Below are 21394 nucleotides of genomic sequence, written 5' to 3'. Positions count from 1 at the left end.
AGAACAAAATTAAATTAAAATCCTAACCCTAACCCATGTAAAATATTGACTGTTTATTTATTTTTTCTCTAAGAAGAAATGGCCAGCAAACTAGATTGTCATCTCACACATATTCTGGGACTGACTTCACACGTATTACAGTGAAATTTGAGCTGTGATTTCATGATTATTGAGCTAGGAAGTGAAAAAACAAACACTATAATCTGATGATCTGGAGTTACTGAGGTTTCCCTGACAATCTGTATACATGTGATATGATCAGCAAATAAAACCAGTTGAATAAAATGTGATAATGTGTTTAGACTGGGTCTTGGGGTTATATAGCTAATGCTAAATGTAATTACTGTGTAATTTTTCTGAGAGAAATGATGATTTCATCTTTATGCTTTTGTGTTGTTTGTAAAAAATACTTGAGAGCTGAACGATCCCACATCTAGTTGCCAACGATCGCAGTCACTTCATGTCAGCAGACGGCACCAGCTCTCGGCGTAAAAATGAAGTCTTTCTTTGTTGCTCCGAGCCCATGTATGTGCAAACATTGCATTAGCCTTCAAAACAATCATGTTAGCACCGCCCACATTTATTTTCAATTTAATTTATTTGTTTAGCGCTTAGTGGTTAGCACGTTCGCCTCACACCTCCAGGGTTGGGGGTTCGATTTCCACCTAAACCTTGTGTGTGTGGAGTTTGCATCTTCTCCCTGTGCCTTGGGGGTTTCCTCTGGGTTCTCTGGTTTCCTTCCCCGGCCCAAAGACATGCATGGTAGATTGATTGGCATCTCTGGAAAATTGTCCGTAGTGTGTGAGTGTGTGAGTGAATGAGAGTGTGTGTGTGCCCTGTGATGGGTTGGCACTCCGTCCAGGGTGTATCCTGCCTCGATGCCCGATGACGCCTGAGAGAGGCACAGGCTCCCCTGTTGCTTATAGCAAGAGAATTCATTTTGACTCAGACACCAGTCTCACCTTTACCTCGGTGCTTTATTCACCACAAGCTGCAAGTAGCAAGTAGTCAGAATATTTGTTCTGTGCTCACTCCAGGACTCCCAATCTGCTCAAACATCCTGTAAACACACCACATCAAAGCGTTTCCCTTTCAAAAATTGTTGGAACACTTATTTATCCTTTGTCTATTAATGAATGGAACTAATTTCCTCCATCCCATATTTTGTATACAGGAACAACAAAACCAGTTTAATGGAAAATAATGTTGATCGATGGGGTCATGGGGTTTCAGCCAGGGGTAAAAGAAATTATAGTGTAATTTAATGGTGAATCACACCGTGATTCTGCCCTTATGTTGTTATGTCGTAAAAAAAAATACTACATACAAAGCCACGTTCACAGCGCATGCTCTTCACCACGTCGACTCTAATTACTCTTCACCGCTTCGTTAAAGTTACATCAATTCAACTTTTCATGATGCTATTCACTTTCACTCATGTGACCAGCTCTTTTTAAAAAACACCAATGTTCTCTGGTCGCTTTGTCATCATCAATCATTAACTAAATTTGTCCTAGCAACAGAGATCGCCTGATTTTTACGTCTAGCCTCGTCACTACATACTACTTTCTCAAATTAAAACATTAAAATTCACAATAAACACAATAAAATTTGAATTACAGTGTAAAATCTGAAAATTTAAATTAAATAGAGTTTTTTTCTGTCACCTTTAAACACACCATATGGTGACTTCTTTTCACTAAAAACTGTGCTAAAGAGAAAAGAACAAAAAGGTCTTTAAAAAGAATTGATGTACAAAATTACATTTTTTATTGTTTTCCTGGAAATGGTAAACATCTTCACCACTAAAGCTATTTTTGATATACATTTTTATTAGTATTTAGTCTAAACAACAAGGGACACCGAAACACCAGTGTTGATGTCAGGGCCACTTTAAAGGTTAATACTCAATCTGGCCGCCAGATGGCGACATAAACAAAAAACTAAAGGTCATAACTTTAACCATGAAATGACCATGAAATCTGCAATAACCTACTTTTAACACTGCGCCTCGATAATGTTGGTTGGAGGTGAAGATTACCGAGCAGTCGGAGAGAAAAGAACCGCAAAACAACAACCGGACAAAGAAGGAAATGACGGAAATGTTTAAGGGAATGTTACTGAGTCTTTATTGGGAGACTGAACAGAGGCAGTGATACATATTAGTGGTGTTTTGTGTTTGTTTTTATCACACGGTGATGTTACAGGGATGAAGTTTACAGAGTTCAGTGCTGCTTTTTTTTCTTCCCCCTTCATTGTTCCTCACGTGTGAAGAGACAGAAGACTGAGATTTCAGTGCATTTTGCAGAATGCTCATGTCAGGAGGTAAGAGCTTCATTCACACGTCACTACACATCATCACATTCACTCACAGAGACGTTTTACTGGCTTGTTATGAATGAATGAAGCTTTATTTCGTCCTTATTGTACGCTGGTAAAAACGTTCCCCGCGTGTACACGTGCAGTCGGACCCTGTGATGATTAATAAGCGCGCACAGAGCTGTAATACTCACCTGATTCTACCTGTTACCTTTCTGTCAGGTGTCACCAGGTGCAAAGTCCTTGCGCGCGCGCACGCCTGTGTACTGTATGTAGTGTGTATCAGACTGACCACGTGGTACAGAAATAAAACATGGTCATGTGCTGGTGACTGTAATTCAGGTGATGTTTTCTTGACCCCTATTAATAATATTAACAACAACAACTATATTTGTAAAGTTTGATGTCGGAGAAAGTGGATACGAGCATGTGACGTCACCCTAATACACGTGACGCAATTCCCCTCATTGTGCTGAGTGTTTAGATATATCACATGTCAATGTTGTGGTGATTTTTAGTCTGGGGGCGGGGCTTCACCTGACGTCACCCGAATACACGTGACCTCTCATTGTGTTGAGTGTTTTGATATGTCACATGTCAATGTTGTGGTCATTTGTATTCTGGGGGCGGGGCTGCACCTGACGTCACCCGAATACACGTGACCTCTCATTGTGCTGAGTGTTTTGATATGTCACATGTCAATGTTGTGGTGATTTTTAGTCTGGGGGCGGGGCTGCACCTGACGTCACCCGAATACACGTGACCTCTCATTGTGCTGAGTGTTTTGATATGTCACATGTCCATGTTGTGGTAAGTTGTTTGATTTTGCATATATTAGGGGCGGGGCTGTGAGAAAAACGGAAGGCCGGTCGGTTGACGAATTTAAACCTCTGTTCAGAGTTTGACCCTAAAGGAGCTGGCCGAGTTTGGCGTAGATATATCGAAAGCTTGCAGAGTTATAAACCTCTACATTTTATATTGGGTGTCTATGGCAAAAAAGACCAAATTTGAGACCCGGTACCGTGAGAACCGGTACTCGGATCGCTTAGAAAAGTACCAACAAACTTTAGACCAGGGTCTACAACATTGGTGCATGTGGCTCTAAAGGCCTTGTAGGAGCAGTAATTAATATATTTTGTATAAGAATAATAAAAAAACAGAATATTGTTTTCTACAAGCTAATATAATAAAACTAATAAAGTGACGTGACATACGGCTAAGTACGGTGACCCATACTCAGAATTTGTTCTCTGCGTTTAACCCATCCAAAGTGCACACATACAGCAGTGAACACACACACACACACACACACACACACACACACACACACACACACACACACACCGTGAGCACACCGTGAGCACACACCCGGAGCATTGGGCAGCCATTTATGCTGCGGCGCCCGGGGAGCAGTTGGGGGGTTCGGTGCCTTGCTCAAGGGCACCTCAGTCATGGTATTGCTGGCCCGAGACTCGAACCCACAACCTTAGGGTTAGGAGTCAAACTCTCTAACCATTAGGCCACTTAACGGGTGGACGGTGGCTTAGTACGTTTTCTTAACTCTGCACTTGGGAATTTCCCTTTCATGCTTTCCCCATGCTTCAGGGGTTTCCTCAGGGTATGCTGGTTTCCTCTCCAGTCCAACATGCTCCACGGTAGACTGACTGGCATCTCTTTAGTCTGGTGTGAGACTCTGTCTTGCGATGTGTTGTGGCACCGTGTCCAGGGTGTCTTCCGCTTTATGACCTGATTAAGCGTCAGTAAAATGGACGGATGGACAATAGTCCCTGATAATGTAACACTCTTCGAATGAAAAGATTGTCAGTGTGCTGCATTTTACCCACAACGGGCTCCATGGCAACCGACGATGGAAATGAGAGATAAAGAACAGCAGTTCACTTTACCTGTGAAACCTTTCTCAGTTTCTCTCAGATGTCAGAAATACTTCCCAGCTTATTTAACTGTAGAGTCAGTTCATGGAGACGAGGTTTAAGGCTTGTTGGTGTGATGGAGTGAGTTACTGTTAGTATCCTGATTATTCCACATATTTATACCACATTTATACCACATCAGTGTTGATCATAACCAATATATTTAGTTATAGGTGGGCACGGTGGCTTAGTGGTTAGCACGTTTGCCTCACACCTCCAGGGTCAGGGGTTCGATTCCCGCCTCCGCCTTGTGTGTGTGGAGTTTGCATGTTCTCCCCGTGCCTCGGGGGTTTCCTCCGGGTACTCCGGTTTCCTCCCCCGGTCCAAAGACATGCATGGTAGGTTGATTGGCATCTCTGGAAAATTGTCTGTAGTGTGTGTGTGAGTGAATGAGAGTGTGTGTGATGGGTTGGCACTCCGTCCTGGGTGTATCCTGCCTCGATGCCCGATGACGCCTGAGATAGGCACAGGCTCCCCGTGACCCGAGAAGTTCGGATAAGTGGTAGAAAATGAATGAATGAATGAATGAATGAATGTATATTTAGTTATAAATCATTATATAAACAGTTCTTCTCGCTCTTGAAGTTCGGAGGATTGTTAGTAAAACTCCCTCCGTACGTTTTTAATAGATGACTTAACAAGGCGAATGTTTACATACTTATTACAGCGGATAAACCGTACAAGTCCCTGTGAAACAACCTGCCATTAAAGAATTAAAACATTCATTGTATTTACAGGAAGTGCATGATTTAACCTAATTTGTAAAATGAGTGTCAGAACTATAAAATACATCCATGTGGTCAGGATTCTCTGTGCGGGAACAAACACCGGACACAAGAAGGCCAGAACCATCAAGACACTGTAATAAATAACCACCTTCATCTAGAGCCACTGTCAGAATGTGTATTTATCTGGTCAGGTAACATAAATCACTGATGTTCTTCATCTTCCTCTGGCAGGGAGAGCAGAAGTCGTCCATGAGTGAGCTGTGCTTCATCATCTGCTCACTAGCTGACCTTCACCAGCATCCTCTCGATATTCTTCTCTCCACTGTTTCAAACCAATGCTCCATTTTCTGGATCATGGGATGCGTCAAGTCCAAGTGCAGCAAGCCCGCTCAGAACTCCAGCACGGCGGAGAAGGCGGACGGAAAGCCCGGGATGAAGCACGGCGAGAATGCTTCCCTGATGTATTCGGAAGCAGGTTCGGACCAGGACACGTCTCAGGTCAACCCTGTCCTTCTGGACTATGCACAGAGACTCTCGGAGGAGATCGTGGCTCGGGCAGTGCAGCAATGGGCCGAGGTGGACAGTCGCTACAGTGACATCCCATACATCGAGTGTGACGTGCCGTGAGGGCCATCTCATCACCAGTGCTTTACCGAGGTCCAGGAGCGCAGCTCGGCCTGATGGAGGCCGGCGATTTCTTGAGGACTTGCAGAAGAACTTCAGTGTTCGGATACCTTTTGTAAGTGTTTAATGTTCGTGTGGGAAGCAGCACTGTGGCAGCATCGAGGCTTTTCTGTCTGTAAAAGCACAAACGTACAAAATAAGTGCTATCAAAGCATCCGAACGCTTCGCAAGTTTTTTTTTTGTTTTAATTTTTACTTAATCACTGAGATGAGTCATATCCATAGCCTGAATGTGTACAGGGCAGAAGCCAAGAGCAATGTCCAGAGTCCAAAATGGCATCGATCCCAGAGATGCTATAAATAAGCCTAGATCCCATGATCTCTGCGTTCGCTCGGATCAACAAACGTCTCTGGTGTTTGTATTTCTGAGGGAAGTTTGTGGGTTTTCCAAACTAAACCACTTTGTCTTTAGTTTTTTTTTTTTTAAAGAATACGTGTTAAACTTTATGAGCTCCCAATAAAATCTTGCCCACATTCTAACCATTTAACAGATGGTGTGATAATATGAGCGCTTAATGATGAAAATCCTCTAGTAATAGATTAGCGATCTGAGGATATTTTTCTCTCCATTAGTAAATTTTATTTACGTTTTGTCATTGCCACTAGTGTATTTTTGTAGCTTTCCTGTAATCTTTGTGTCATCTTACACCACGGTAGATTTTACACGAGCGTCAGCGCCTCAGTGGCATATCATGCATTCTCAGTCCGGCCTCACGACCAAAGAATTTGTTTTGTTTTAAGTACAAACATGGCTGCATACCAAATTTTTGTTCTTGCTGATCTTTCTACAAACTTAAAGCTTATATCTCAGACATTAAATCGGTCCTCCAGTGAAATTTGTCCACTCTGCAAATAAATTTATACAGTAGGTTTAGTTTGGACAGGTCTCAGGTGCTCAAGTTCCTGTCAAGTTCCTGGACATGTTGGAAAAAAAAATGCTGTTTTTTTTTTTTTTTTTTGGTAGCATTGCTAATAAATATCGTTCCTGAACACTTTAGCGTGTGCTGATTGGACATTTCAGCGTTTAAACCTAAACACAAGTTGATCTTTTTCATTTTCATGATATTCTGTGAAGCTTGAATTTGACCCAACAGCAATTAACATGAGAATCTCTGACCCATGAAAGCCCGAACCCTTCGTTTACTTATCAAGTTGATGCTAAGCGTAATGAGGGCGTTATTTTAGCCATTTCCTAACATCTCTGAGAGAAATGTTTATTCCAGATACTCATATAAATGCTTTACTGACTCTTATAAATGCTTCATTAACTAAGTCAAATTATTAGCCTCAGTAATAAGCTAGTTATACTTGGCATTGTCCTTCTCATGGCTTTGAGTCTGATTTGCTATTATAAGGGAAAAATCACAAACTACATCTAAACACACTACAAAATCAGTTTCCTGAGAAAGGGTTATTGTTTCTGAAATGTTTCCTGTGGTGGAAACGTGCCCATAGACCATAAGAGCAAACACTTAAACGAGGAATACACGACCATTCAGAAACATAGCCTGGAGCTAAAAAGTTGGCGAGGTTATGGAGAAATAATGTGATGTATTCAATGCAAACATTATGAGCTGGTTCACGTAACCACTTTATATAACACTCTTAACACACACGCGTTACCGGTCACGTTTGTGTCACGTTTTCGCCGGCACAAAAAAAATAAATAAATAAATACATTTTTTGTTTTTTTTTGCGCCGGCGAAAACGTGACACAAACGTGACCGGTAACGCGTGTGTGTTAAACAAAAAAAGTCTTCGCCCGGCGCATAATTGTGACGAATGTCGATGTTGATTGACGTAAAAGTCGCATCAAATCCGCCTCAGCTGTTCACACTGCGGCCAGTGTGAAAAAAATCAGATTTGGGTCTGATTCAGGACCACATATGGAAGTGATTTGAGTGTTCACGGATTTGGGCCACTTTTACCTGCAGTGTGAACAGGGCCATAGATGTTGAATCCACGGACCCAACCTGCCTTGTGTCTTGGGACACTTTGAGCCGTTATCACCAGTCAATCATGGCTTGAGCGCCACAGATCACGTGCATCACTTCAGGACTACAACTGACCGTTTCTTAAGGCTACTTCCAGCATGACACGGTGCACTATCACAATCTGATGACTTGAACATGACAATGAATTTACTGCACTTTTGTTCCTCAGTGGTCTTCCCAGTCAACAGATCTGAATCCAGTAGATCACCATTAAAAAGTGATAAAACAGGAGATTCAGAGCATGAAAGATCTGCAATAATTATGCTGTCATGTAGTCAACAAGGACCAGAAGTCTTGTTTTGAACTTCTCAAGCCGGTGTTAGCATATCGGTCCTAATAAATAAAGAGGAATCTCTTTGGGGCTTTTTACCCCAGGTCACTTCCTGCGTTTTCTGTGATCCGATAGCTATCCGACGGTAAAAAGACCAGGACTAAATGCCCTCCGAAACGTTTTGGAGACGGATATAAACCCGATGGTACGAACCCCTTCAGGAGGTGGTCTGGGACGCGTTTCAGATGAAACTGGACAGGTGTAAATGAATGTGGTTGTTCAAGCCACATATGTCAGCGCTAAACTCCTCCCAAACGGAAGTACGTCACTCGCAGGTGACTCACGAGTCGTGCATCGCGCCAGAAACAAATAAATGTAAATGCTGTTTTTTTTGTAGCATAACCGTCGTAACAAATTTTTTCGTCTTCTTTTTGATCGCGTTCTGAAAACCGCACACACCAAAGCGTGTTCCATTTCAATTACCTCAGAAATGAGGTAAAATATATTTGTATTTTGGGCGGGAGTAGAAAGATCGGATCGATATCCGATTCGCCGAGACACGTTTATGTGGCCTGATGTAAATGAAACAGTTTTAACAAATCAGATAGCTATCGGATCAGAGACAACACACATGAAGTGACCAGGTGTAAAAAGGCCCTCTGAGTCATGCACCGGATACCGGATGATTTTGACTCGCCAAGAGACGATGCTGCTAACAATGTGTGTGACTTTAATGAGTGGTAACGTAAGCACAATCTGCCCTATCGTTGGGCATTTAGACCACCAATGCGGACTAGACTACTGTCTATCCCAGGGGTCGGCAACGGTAAACACTCAGAGCCATTTGGAGCCGTTTCCCACAGAAAAAAACTACCCAGAGAGCCACAAAACCCCTGTGACATCTAAAATAAAGAGAATATACACCGCATATATCACTTTTTTAAACGAAATTTTATTTCTGCAAACGAATTTTTATTTCTCAAACATATTTTGAACAGTTTGAACTAACCTTCACAAAAAAGACGGCGTGTTGAAGGTTACTTTCAAATGAAATGTTCAACGCCTAATCGAGTCCTCTTCGTATTCATGACATAAAAATTTTAACTTTCCGGCTGCAGCGAACCAAAAATGCGCCTGCTTCCGCGGTTATGACGCATATTTTGAGCGACAAAAAAATTAAACACGGTTTATTTTAATGTTACAAGAGCATCGTAATCTTAGGATTTCATTAAAAAAAAAAAACTAACTAACTAAAATAAAATACATTTATTTTCCAAATCTACAGGGAGCCGCAGCAGAGGGACGAAAGAGCCACTTGCAGCTCCGGACGCGCGGGTTGCCGACCCCTGGTCTAACCAAATACTTTAACCAACTTCCCTGTGTATACATGAAACTCAAGCGTTACCTCAGAGACGTTTAAATATTTATATCGTGTGACATCTCGAGCTAATAAATGAGATGTTTGAGCAACAGCAAATCCAATTTTACACTTTATAGTTAAAGCAGTGATTAGATGCTCCGATCCTGACTAATCTCCAGCTCCTAAACACTATTTTCACCGAGTCAGCCGGTCTGATATGAACTCGTATACACCAGATTAGATTTGTTTGTTTTTTCCCCACCCACATCTCCTTGTCCTTCTGCCCTGTATTGACCCAGTCACATGATACCATGAGCACAAATACAAGCAAAATAGAGCTACTTGTGTTTAAAAAATGCTGTGTGTATATACAGTGTCTCTCTTTGTCTCTGCTGCTTCTCAAGCACCGGTTCTGCTTTAGCTGCTGGGAAGAGCTTCATCGTTCCGGCGGTCGGGTCATTAGATTAGCGGCTCTGTCGCCTGCCAGACAAAATCCCTCAGAGTCTCCAGGGACCGATTCGTTAACCGGATTTCTGGGGATTTACAGCCCAAGTTGATGGGAAATGAAGTTTTTATTTTTAAACAGAGACTTTCCCAGTGGTTGTGTGGTTGAGAGGTGGAGCTACGTGTGAGTTCGGTTTGTGATGTAACAAATAAACTTCATGGCTTTTGACCATCATATGACAATATTGGGGGTGAAAAAGGTGCATGTCAAGTCTGGATTACACTTACAACCATATTCAAGATGGCTGCTTCACATCCTGTGGTCACTAACAAGATTTCCAGTGGTTTGTGTTTAAATTGAATTCTTTTCCCCACATCACCGTCAGATGCTTCTTCTGGATGCCAAAGTTTCTTCTGGATTTTCAGATCAGTAGTTATTTTGAACATAAGGTCAGAGTTTTGGGTTTGAGACATGGTTCATGACAATAATCATGAACGTGTGCATGAAATCCAACATTTCTGACAGCTGTGTTTGACAAGTGTTTCATCTGGTAGACGCCACATTTAATCGGTCAGATGTACATAAAGGACAGAGTGTATGATCCATGATACCAGAGCTTCTGTATGCGAATGTATAAACAGGCTTTAAAGTAACCTGGCTTATGTTAGTGCTGCACGATATACAGTATTTCACAGTGTTTATTCATTCATTCAGTCATTTTCTACCGCTTATCCGAACTTCTCGGGTCACGGGGAGCCTGTGTCTATCTCAGGCGTCATCGGGCATCGAGGCAGGATACACACTGGACGGAGTGCCAACCCATCACAGGGCACACACACACTCTCATTCACTCACACACTACGGACAATTTTCCAGAGATGCCAATCAACCTACCATGCATGTCTTTGGACCGGGGGAGGAAACCGGAGTACCCGGAGGAAACCCACGAGGCACGGGGAGAACATGCAAACTCCACACACACAAGGTGGAGGCGTTAATCAAACCCCCAACCCTGGAGGTGTGAGGCGAACGTGCTAACCACTAAGCCACCGTGCACCCTGATTAGTGTTTAATTTGTTATAATTTATCTTTTATTTTTTACTGCAGTATCCGTGATATCTGTTAAATAATAAAGTCACTGAAACAGACAACACGACATAGTGAGGTAGTTTAAAGGCCGAAGGCCAATTTACATAAACATGCATATTCATAAACCCTGGATAAATGATATGATATTGAATAAACTTATTTCTCAGATATTTAAAAACATGACTTATTTGATTCTAGATATATCAGATGGCTTGAAAGAAGAAAAACCAAATGAAAGGTAATGAAGATATTACGTTGTTTATTGATTTGAGAAATGATGCAAACAGAATGATTGATAGTCAAATCGAAGGCATTTGGTCAAAACTGTAAGTTGTGTAATAAATAAATGTTTCGTCAGGAGCTGAGGCACAGAGGATTCGTTTGGAGGATATAAAGCACAGCCTGGTGTGGAGAGGTTGTGTTAGACCTGATGTAGGGAATTTTATAGCCTAACCAGTGAATGTTGAACCTTGTGAATGGATGTTTCTACCTACAGAGTCATTCCTCAGCTCTAGTCTCAAAAAGAAAGACAGATCATACAGAATACAGACGTTGGGATCTTGCTATGCTGCACATCTACAGAGGAGATCTTTCCGCTCGCAGTGATCACAGTTTGAGGTCTTTGTCACCAAGAGAAGCGAAGCTGTCCTCCACACACTGCTCCGAGACCTCAGCCAGAGTCGCCGGTTTCCACTTAGGCCTCTGATCTTTATCAACTAACACTGCAAACACACCAGAGGAATGGAAAAAGTGTCCAGGATGAAACAGAGTAATAAATCTGTCTCTTCTAATAATAATAATAATAATAATAATAATAATAATGATAATAATAATAATAACAACTCTTACCAGCTCTCACGCCTTCGTAGAAATCGTGTCCTCTCTGCAAAACGAACACAAAAGAACAAAATATGGAAAAGAAATTAGAGTTTTAAAAGTTTAATTAGGTTGACAACAAATTGACCCAGTTTTAATGTTTAAATTGTGTGTTTCAAAGGTTAAATAGAGTCAAGTTATAGAGAAAAGAGTCACTTTATTATTAAGAGAGTCACTTTATTATGAGAAAAGAGTCACTTTATTATTAAGAGAGTCACTTTATTATGAGAAAAGAGTCACTTTATTATTAAGAGAGTCACTTTATTATGAGAAAGAGTCACTTTATTATGAGAAGAGTCACACTATTATGAAAAGAGTCATGTTATTACGAGAAGAGAGTCACATTATTACGTAAAAAGTCACGTAACAAGAAGAGAGACACGTTATTATGAGAAGAGCGTCACGTTATTATGAGAAGAGCGTCACGTTATTATGAGAAGAGCGTCACGTTATTATGAGAAGAGAGACACGTTATTATGAGAAGAGAGACATATTATTATGAGAAGAGCGTCACGTTATTATGAGAAGAGAGACACGTTATTATGAGAAGAGAGACACGTTATTATGAGAAGAGCGTCACGTTATTATGAGAAGAGAGACACGTTATTGTGAGAAGAGATTCACATTAGTACAAGAATAGAGTCACATAATTAAGAAAAGAGTCATGTTATTACGAGAAGAGAGTCACATTATTACGTAAGGTCACGTTGTAACAAGAGAGACACATTGTTATGAGAAGAGAGACACGTTATTATGAGAAGAGAGACACGTTATTATGAGAAAAGAGTCATGTTATTAAGAGAAGAGAGTCACATTATTACGTAAGGTCACGTTGTAACAAGAAGAGAGACACGTTATTATGAGTAGAGAGTCCTTTTATTATTAGAAGAGAGTCATGTTATTATGGGCTAGTTAAAAAAAAAGTCACGTTTCTACAAAAAAAAAAAGTTATTATGAGAAAAGCATCACTTTGTTGTGAGGATCTCATTACACCAAAACCATCAAGTTATCACAAAAAAAAAAAAATCACCTGATTCTAAATAAAAACCTTGTGATCACACAAACGGCATAAAGAGAGACAACATGACATGAGCAGCAGCAGCTGTGACGTACCATACAGGCCTGACTGAGTCTGTACTCCATCACCAGCACTTCCTGTAGGCTCAGACCGGCTCCCTCCTGCAGCTGTCTGAAGGTGAGCTTCAGTGACGTCGGCGACATCTTCGACAAAGTCTACATCACCACAACACATGGATTAAAACCTGAAGATCCGTTTCAACCTTCATCCTTCTTCACTAACACATCACGTCCCTCCGTTCTCAGAGTCACTGAGTCGCTTAAGATACGCGACACTTTGTTCCAACTTTAGCACAATGCGGATTTTAGCACAGTGCTATGTCGTATTTACATAAAACAGTATTTAGGTTATTGTACTGTGTGATCATCTGTATATGTGCTTTGTATATTCTTGTACACTTAAGGCCAAAAGTATGTGCTCCCTATTGCCATCACACCCATACTGTATCTTGTTTTTTTCCACTCTTCCACCGTTTCCCTTTCCTGAGGCCTAAACACTGCTTCAGCATGACAATGCCCCTTGTGCACAAAGCTCCATGAAGACATGGTATGGAGATTAAGGTTGGACTGGAGGCACTCGAGTGTCCTCCTGAGCCCTGGCTCTGACTCAAACCTACTGAACACCTTTGGGAGGAACTCGACTTGGAGTCTCCTGAACATCCCAACATCTCACTGATTCTCTTAAAGCCACTCTCCAACATCTAGTGAAAGCCTTCCCAGAAGACTGGAGCTTATTAGAACAGGAAAGGGCTCCAGATTAATGTGCATGGGTTTTGGTGTTGTAGTGGGCCTGAGGTGTGTGTTACAGTAGGTGAGAATTAGGTGTGTGTCCATAAAACGCACCTCCGCCTGCTTCTGTGCAAATGCAGACTGATCCTTCTGCAGCTTCTCCAGGATCTCCTCCACATTGCTGCAGTCAAACAGCCTGTAATAAGGACGAAGCAGTGAGGACAACGACAGCAGGTAGATCCTCTCATACACACGGCATGACGGACGACGTGTCGGTAACGACACGCGAGTTGAGCTGATTTGGTTTGGACCGTAAGTGCCCTGCATAATGCATTATAACACTCTCAAGTGTAATCAAGGTCTGAGTGAAACAGGTAACTGTGGATTGTAAGTTTGATTGTAAGTTAATATTTCGTACGGTCAAACGGTCAGCGTTCATTTTATCAAGCTAACAGCAATCTGTGGTCTGATTACAACGAGTGGCAGCGCATTTAGGACTGAAACACTTTCCACTGTGTGTCCTTGTTTTATCTTGAGTGTGTGTGTATGTATGTGTGTGTATGTGTGTGTGTGTGTGTATGTGTGTGTGTCCTTTTTAAAAACAAACTAGAAACTAGAGATGAAAATTCCTATACAGAAAGAGGTGTGACTGATTGACTAGTACAGGGGTCGGCAACCCGTGGCTCCGGAGCCGCGAGTGGCTCTTTCATCCCTCTGCTGCGGCTCCCTGTAGATTTGGAAAATAATTATTTAATTTAAATGTATTTTATTTTAGTTAGTTAGTTTTAACAAAAATGAAATTCTAAGATTATGATGCTGTTGTAACATTAAAATAATTTTTTTGTTTAATTTTTTTGTCGCTGAAAAATATGCGTCATAACCGCCGACTTGCGAAAGCATTTTTGGTTCGCTGCAGCCGGCAAGTTAAAATGTAGATGTCATGAATACGAAGACGACTCGATTAGACATTGAACATTTTATTTGAAAGTAACCTTCAACACGGCGTCTTTTTTCTTAAGGTTAGTTCAAACTGTTCAAAATATTTTTGTTTGCCTGCAGAAATAAAATTTCGTTTACTCGGTAGCAGTAAATTAACACTCTACAGTTTTTTCTATACTTTCCATAAAGTTAAAAAACGATATATGCGGCGTTCTCTTCATTTTATATGTCAATAGGGTTTTGCGGCTCCTTGTGTTTTTTTTTCTGTGGGAAACGGGTCCCAATGGCTCTCTGAGTGTTTAAGGTTGCCGACCCCTGGTCTAGTAGAAAGAGGGTGTGTCTCGTGAGCACACGATCAATTCACTATTCACTTGTTCTGATTAACAGATTTTTTTTATAGAAGAAGAATAAGTTTTATTTATATAGTGCCTTTCCATAGCTCAAGGTCGCTTTACATTTCACAAATACAGTACAGTACAATTCAGACACTTACATATACACAACACATAATACATATAATTGCATTATCCGAAATGCTTGTTAAATAGATATGTTTTTAACTGGGACTTAAATGCACCCACAGATGTGATGTTTCGTAGTGTAGGAGGCAGCGAATTCCATAATTGAGGAGCATTTATACTAAATTTATTATACTAATTTATACATTTATTTGAAAAAGTAACCCGTGATTCTATTACATTTTTCAGAGCAGGAGAACGAGAGTGTAACTTTACCTGTTAATGGCTTCCGTATGCTGCTGCAGGACAAACGGCTTCTTGGAGTCCAGCGCGCTCTATGCACATGAGACACGGACGTTTAAACTAGCGAGGAAAACTTTACATTATAAACAATTTGTTTATGAGTAAACAAAACATTCAGTTACGAGGTTTCATTACGATTTAATATCAGCACTTTGGCTTATGACTAAGAACTCATTACCTTATCAAGGAATCAGCTTCGATGATTAAATTAAAATGATACCGATGTCTTTCTGTCGTCTGTAAGTTTAACTCACGACACAGGGGTTTTTTAATTCCTTAAGTCATAATGAGGATGTAGATGAGTTGTTAGATCTAATTTAATATTAGATCAAATCTTGTCTACATACACACCGTTGAACACGGTTATCTTGTGTAGTTCCGTTCATTCCAGTCTATCTGAGCGTGCCGGTAATGGTGAACCCTTTACCTTAATAGTGCTCCTGATTAACAACACAGGGAACGTTCATTGCATTTATATTCTAATAAAGTGACGTGACATACTGTATGGCTAAGTACGGTGACCCGTACTCAGAATTTGTTCTCTGTGTTTAACCCATCCAAAGTGCACACACACAGCAGTGAACACACACACACACAAACACACCGTGAACACACACCCGGAGCAGTGGGCAGCCATTTATGCTGCGGCACCTGGGGAGCAGTTGGGGGGTTCGGTGCCTTGCTCAAGGGCACCTCAGTCGTCGTATTGCTGGCCCGAGACTCGAACCCACAACCTTAGGGTTAGGAGTCAAGCTCTAACCATTAGGCCACGACTTCCCCCCCTAATAGTTACCCAGAGCACACAGTCCTACAATGAGATGTCACATTTTAAGTGTGAAATAAGATCAGTAATATGCAAAATTGGGTTAAAATGGCACGCTGAAGCTGAGGAAGGTTCAGAGACTTTGTTACTCGAAGGTGTGTGTGGGCAGAATAATGTGGAGTGTCTGAATAGTAATGTGTGTTTCCCCAGACAGACATTATTTAAGGAAAGACATGAACTCAGAGCTGTTATGAGACTCCGGTTCTGACACACACACAGAAATGTGTAGCGCTAAACATCATAAACTCTGCCTGATTGAGCCAATAAACCAGACTGAACTCCTCTAAGTGTCTGATAAGCCGGAGCAGGTTGGTTATTAAAACCTCCGCAACACCGCCATTGTGTACCGAGGGCACGGTGAACGAAGCACGTGTAAACAAACACACCTAAAGCACTCGAGTAGAGGAGCTGTGAGCGTTCACGTGATCTGTTTGGGAAGCAAACAAAATAAAGCTCCATCACTCACCTGCTCCTGATAAGAGTCGAGGACTGCGGCTACGTCGCCGGCCGAGGGAGACTTCAGACCCGACAGATCCTTCTCCAGAGCCGAGAGCTGGGCACAGACAAACAGGAACTTAACGCTTTTTTATGGACACAGCGGGCCTCATTTATCGAGCACATTTATTATTATTATTATTTAAAATGTGATCTACATTCTCAAGTTATTAAATGCACTGCAGTGTCTGAGCTGCTTTATTAGAAGATTTAGCATACACCGCACTTAGGAGGGGCTTTTTCCTGGTTTAGCCTTTTATGGAGTTTTGTGGGTGTGGCTAAACCTAATCAGCTAATGTGAATTTCCACTTAAAGAATAAAAGAGGCTCAACTGGAAGCAAATATGACAGTTTACTGCTTATATAACACCATTCTGGATGTGCTCACATTAAACACATTAAAGGTGGGGTCTCCGTCGTTTGAAAGCCAATGTCGACATTTGAAATCACCAAAACAAACACGCCCCTAACCCAAATGGGTCCCACCCCTGTATCGATTGCTCCACCCACACATACATACGTAACCCAGGCGACTAACGGAAAGAAACGTGTCTTTATCATAGCTGAAGGGAAGAACAATACGATTGTAGATAAACAAACAAGCAAAAATGCCACACAAGCATAATGATGTAAAGGACAAAGGCATATATTAGTTCTGTGTAACAAAGCAAAACCAACGTTACTCACCTATCGAGAAGGAAAAAAGCGCATCGGCGTCTTAAGTAAAGTCGGCCACATATTCACAGGTCGGAGTTTCCCGAGTCGATAACTCCTGAGCTAAACGCTGTTACTACACAAAACGCGGTTGTAGCTGCCTCTCTACATTACTACGATAGAAAAGAGGTGTTATTTGTGTAGTAACAGCGTTTAGCTCAGGAGTTATTGACTCGGGAAACTCCAACCTGTGAATATGTGGCCGACTTCCTGCTCCTTCAGTTCTCTCCAGCGCTGGAAAGCTGATCCTATATTAACACGTCCTACTTCTTGTCCTTATCGTAAGTCTTTCTTCTCTTTCTTTCTTTGTTTTTTATCCTCCATGTCAATGTTAAAACCGCTTTCTGCTAATCTCACACATGCGCACTGAACACTCTCTCTGCCGCATATTGACAAGCCCCGCCCCTTTCTGCTTATTGGCTACACGTTTGTTTTGTTTTTGTTTTGTTTGTCGGCCCGACTCAGTTTTCTGAAGCATTTCTCAAACAACAGAGACCCCACCTTTAAACAACCAACAAAACTGTACATGATGCATCATTAGAGCCATGTTCGGAGCACAGACCCAGTGTTAACCTGCTGCTTATAATGTTCCTGCTCTATGTTGTGGTTTAAAAATGACAAATAGAGAAGGACAACGTTTCCTATCTACCTTATTGTTATTCAGTAAACATAGCAGTGCTGTTTGAAATCTTGAAGTTAAAGCCATGAGAAAAAGCTTTGAACCCTGACTTGATATTTTAATCTTGTTCTGTACTGTGTGTCCCTTACAAGCTCACTGTCCTTGGCCTGGACACAGAAGTTGTCCTATACACCACTCTGTCTCTCTGTGGAGGTGCCAGGGCATCAGCATTACCACTGGCACCCTGGGAACATGGCCTGGGTTTCTGTGCCAAGACTCAGCTGCCGTCTGCAGCCCCGCCCACTTCCTGCTAACTGGCTAGAAAAAAAATGCTGACTCAGTATCTGCCCACTCCTTGTCCTTATCTGCCCTCAAGGAAATTGACCAAAGGTTGAAAGGTTGGTGCTAGCACATAGTTGGTGATGAAGTTTTGTATTGTGATGTTTCAGTGGTGTGAGATGACATGCTTCAGACATGACAGGCAAAATCATATCATCCCGATCATCAAGCCTAAAATCGTACCTTTTCTGACTGGACAAAGTGTGTGGCGACTCCTGACCTCTGCACGTCTCGACCCTTGAGCCGAAACCCTGTCAGGGCGAGGAAGAGTCCTAGCTTTCCCTGGAGCCTCGGCAGGAAGTAGCCGCCACCGACGTCGGGAAATAATCCTGTAACAACCAACCGGAGCGTGAGCACTGAGACGGAGGTGGAGCTTGCTAACTTCTCGTTACTCTTAAGTATAGATCTGGACATTTTATCTTCTGATATTGTGTTAAATATAATAACTATAACATTTATGCACTCTAGATGTATAAAATTTGTAGGGAATCAAAGGTTATATTTACGGTCAAACAATTAACTATTTAAAAACTAACCATAGATTGTTTTGGAAAATATAACTGCAAGCAGCGATTAAGGGGCCAAGCATTTAGCACAACTTAGTGATGACAGTAGACCAGAAATCAATATGAGATCAGCTAAATCTGATGGCAACACATCGAGCTGATATCCGTGACACGGCCTCACTTCCTTTGCATGTAATAAACAAACCATTCTGCATATTTAAAAATTCCGAAACGCTCTGTTTGGATCAGTCCTGTCATGCTGTGATCCATACTTCTGGCTCATTGGATAAATTCTTTAGGTACACTATGAAATTTATTTTCAAAATAAAAGAAAATCTAAAATGGTGAAAAGTAAAAGTCAGGGTGCACTCTAAGCTAGACATGACAAAAATATTAGGAGGAAAATATAAAAATAATATGAAGTATAATCAGAATGGGGCGTGGGGGGGTGGTCACGGTGGCTTAGTGGTTAGCACGTTCGCCTCACACCTCCAGGGTTTGGGGTTCGATTCCCGCCTCCGCCTTGTGTGTGTGGAGTTTGCATGTTCTCCCTGTGCCTCGGGGGTTTCCTCCGGGTACTCCGGTTTCCTCCCCCGGTCCAAAAACATGCATGGTAGGTTGATTGGCATCTCTGGAAAATTGTCCGTAGTGTGTGAGTGAACGTGTGTGTGTGTGTGTGTGAGCGAATGAGAGTGTGTGTGCCCTGTGATGGGTTGGCACTCCGTCCAGGGTGTATCCTGCCTTGATGCCCGATGACGCCTCAACATAGGCTCCCCGTGACCCGAGAAGTTCGGATAAGCGGTAGAAGATGAATGAATGAATAATCAGACTGAGAAGAAATGAATATATTACTATAAAGGTGCCTATGCTGATTTTGGTGCTTGACCATTGACTCTTTTTTCTATCTTTGTTACTTAGTTTGGGTTTAATAGTAGAATACTTACAGGCTAAGCACTAGCTGTGATTGGCATAGTTGTTACCATGGTTACTATATGAAATTTGTAGCCGGGAAAGCTGATATTGGAAGAAACCTTTAAAACTGGAGATTATGAAACTGAAACTTTATCTGCCATTTTAACAGACCAACTTACCTTTACTGCATCTGGCAGAACAACTGAGGGTTAAACTGGGATTTGAACTCACAACCTTCTCCAACACCGCAACCACGTCCATTTCCCAACCATTACAATAAACAGAATCTACTGTTGATTTTTACTTGTTATTCTTTATATGGCTGAATCCAAAATAATTGGCTGTTAAACAAGTGTCTGCTTCCATGTCATGTTTATCATCATATAAGGGATCATACATATCTGCCCCCGGGTGGTCCAGCGGCAGGATCCCACACTCTCATTGGTTATGAGTGTGGGATATAAGGTTATAATATATAAGTTAACTCTCAGTGCGGGTCCCAAGCCCGAATAAAAAAAAATTGGGGATCATAAATATCATTACCAGGGAGGAAGAATGATGATGAATTCAAGCTTGTCCATTAACACATTCATCAATGCCTAAGGTGATGAACAGAAATAAACATCTCGAGTATATCACCCTGCTTGAAGCGTCCTCAGTTCTATAAACCAACCGATTCCATTATTAATATTTACCTAAACGTAATGCAGACAAAGCGCTGAGGTGGTCACCATCCGCCGGGTGTTTATTCTCAGAGTAAACCGAACAGCAGTATCTAACACGTCAACCAGCTCTGGACTGAAGCCAGACAGCCAACGCCTAGAGCACAGAACACTCTCGAGTCTCTCGCAGTGAGGAAAACGAGGATTTATTTCCTCTTCTGTTTGTTTCTCTTCAGAGTGCATCTTGTACTACTGTCGAGAGGCAAATCGATAGAGTTAAGTAAAGGAACACGACGTCTGGTTGTACAGTTGCTTCTGATTGTAGATTCTGAGATAATTGCAAGGACATACACAGTTCCTATTACCTAATAAAAAGCTGCATCTGTGATATGAGAGCATGTGTCCAGTTTCCTGACATTTTCTATAACAGGACATTATTCTGCGAAGCGATGGGAGACAAATCTGAGTCGGGGGGACGTTCGTTTTAAGTCGGTTTATGCCATTTGTTCCATTTCCATCATGTTGCATATACCCTGATTAACAGAAACATAAAGAAAGATCCTAATGTAGTATGAACCCCAGGACAGATGACAGACTAAGATACTCCCTTCTACCTCTCACTAGATCAGGATTAATCTGTCTGACCTAATTCCAGGCTGCAAATGCAATTTCATAAAATACAGATTATGATGTGTATGCGCTGATCACTCACTGGATTTGTCTCACAATTACACTTTAATCCAAACGCAGTGCTCGAGTTTAGGGACTGCGCCTGATCTAAAACACTTGACGCCGAACTACGTAATTCTAGACATCATCGGCGGCCTGATGAAGGAGCACAAAAAAGTGTACGATTAAGTACATTTTGCTGCAGTGGAAACCACAGACAAACATAATGATTCAAGCTTTTATGTGAAATCGGATTAGTTGATGGTGGCCATGTTTTTTTTTTTTTTTCATTTTAAATTACTTACCAAGTTATCATTATATTAAAGAGAGCTATGATGATATTAAATATGTGACTTGACTATGCTTGGACATCATTTGGAGCAGTCAAAACAATTAAAATAAGAATAAAAAAATTTACTATCTGGGTAAATGGATCGCTTTACATAGTTCTAAT

General features: G+C 41.5%; 2 protein-coding genes across 2 annotated transcripts in view; one reads left to right on the top strand and one right to left on the bottom strand.

The window, feature by feature from the left end:
- Positions 1-1979: 1979 nt before the first annotated feature.
- On the top strand, positions 1980-6149 carry LOC113658903 (small membrane A-kinase anchor protein). Its single transcript, XM_027171432.2, has 2 exons — positions 1980-2325; positions 5210-6149. The coding sequence occupies exon 2, from the start codon at positions 5228-5230 to the stop codon at positions 5603-5605; it is 378 nt and encodes a 125-aa protein (XP_027027233.1). The 5' UTR covers positions 1980-2325; positions 5210-5227; the 3' UTR covers positions 5606-6149.
- Positions 6150-11062: 4913 nt separating this feature from the next.
- The window catches only part of hibch (3-hydroxyisobutyryl-CoA hydrolase), a 35421-nt gene continuing 25089 nt past the window's right edge, over positions 11063-21394 (bottom strand). Inside the window, exons 8-14 of the mRNA XM_027166683.2 lie at positions 18375-18520; positions 16492-16578; positions 15176-15234; positions 13617-13698; positions 12810-12929; positions 11670-11703; positions 11063-11542 (exon numbers count right to left, since the gene is read on the bottom strand). Of these exons, the coding sequence (XP_027022484.2) occupies positions 11427-11542; positions 11670-11703; positions 12810-12929; positions 13617-13698; positions 15176-15234; positions 16492-16578; positions 18375-18520 (644 nt within the window). The 3' untranslated portion in view covers positions 11063-11426. The remainder of the gene's footprint in view (positions 11543-11669; positions 11704-12809; positions 12930-13616; positions 13699-15175; positions 15235-16491; positions 16579-18374; positions 18521-21394) is intronic.

This window comes from Tachysurus fulvidraco, chromosome 6 (genome assembly GCF_022655615.1).
Source record: "Tachysurus fulvidraco isolate hzauxx_2018 chromosome 6, HZAU_PFXX_2.0, whole genome shotgun sequence".
NCBI lineage: Eukaryota > Metazoa > Chordata > Actinopteri > Siluriformes > Bagridae > Tachysurus > Tachysurus fulvidraco.
The sequence above is the reverse complement of the archived record's forward strand: the minus strand, read 5'-3'. Positions and strand labels throughout refer to the sequence as shown.

Excerpts from the sequence above, each read along its gene's own strand:
- LOC113658903 (XM_027171432.2), top strand. The coding sequence starts at position 5,228 with ATGAGTGAGCTGTGCTTCATCATCTGCTCACTAGCTGACCTTCACCAG.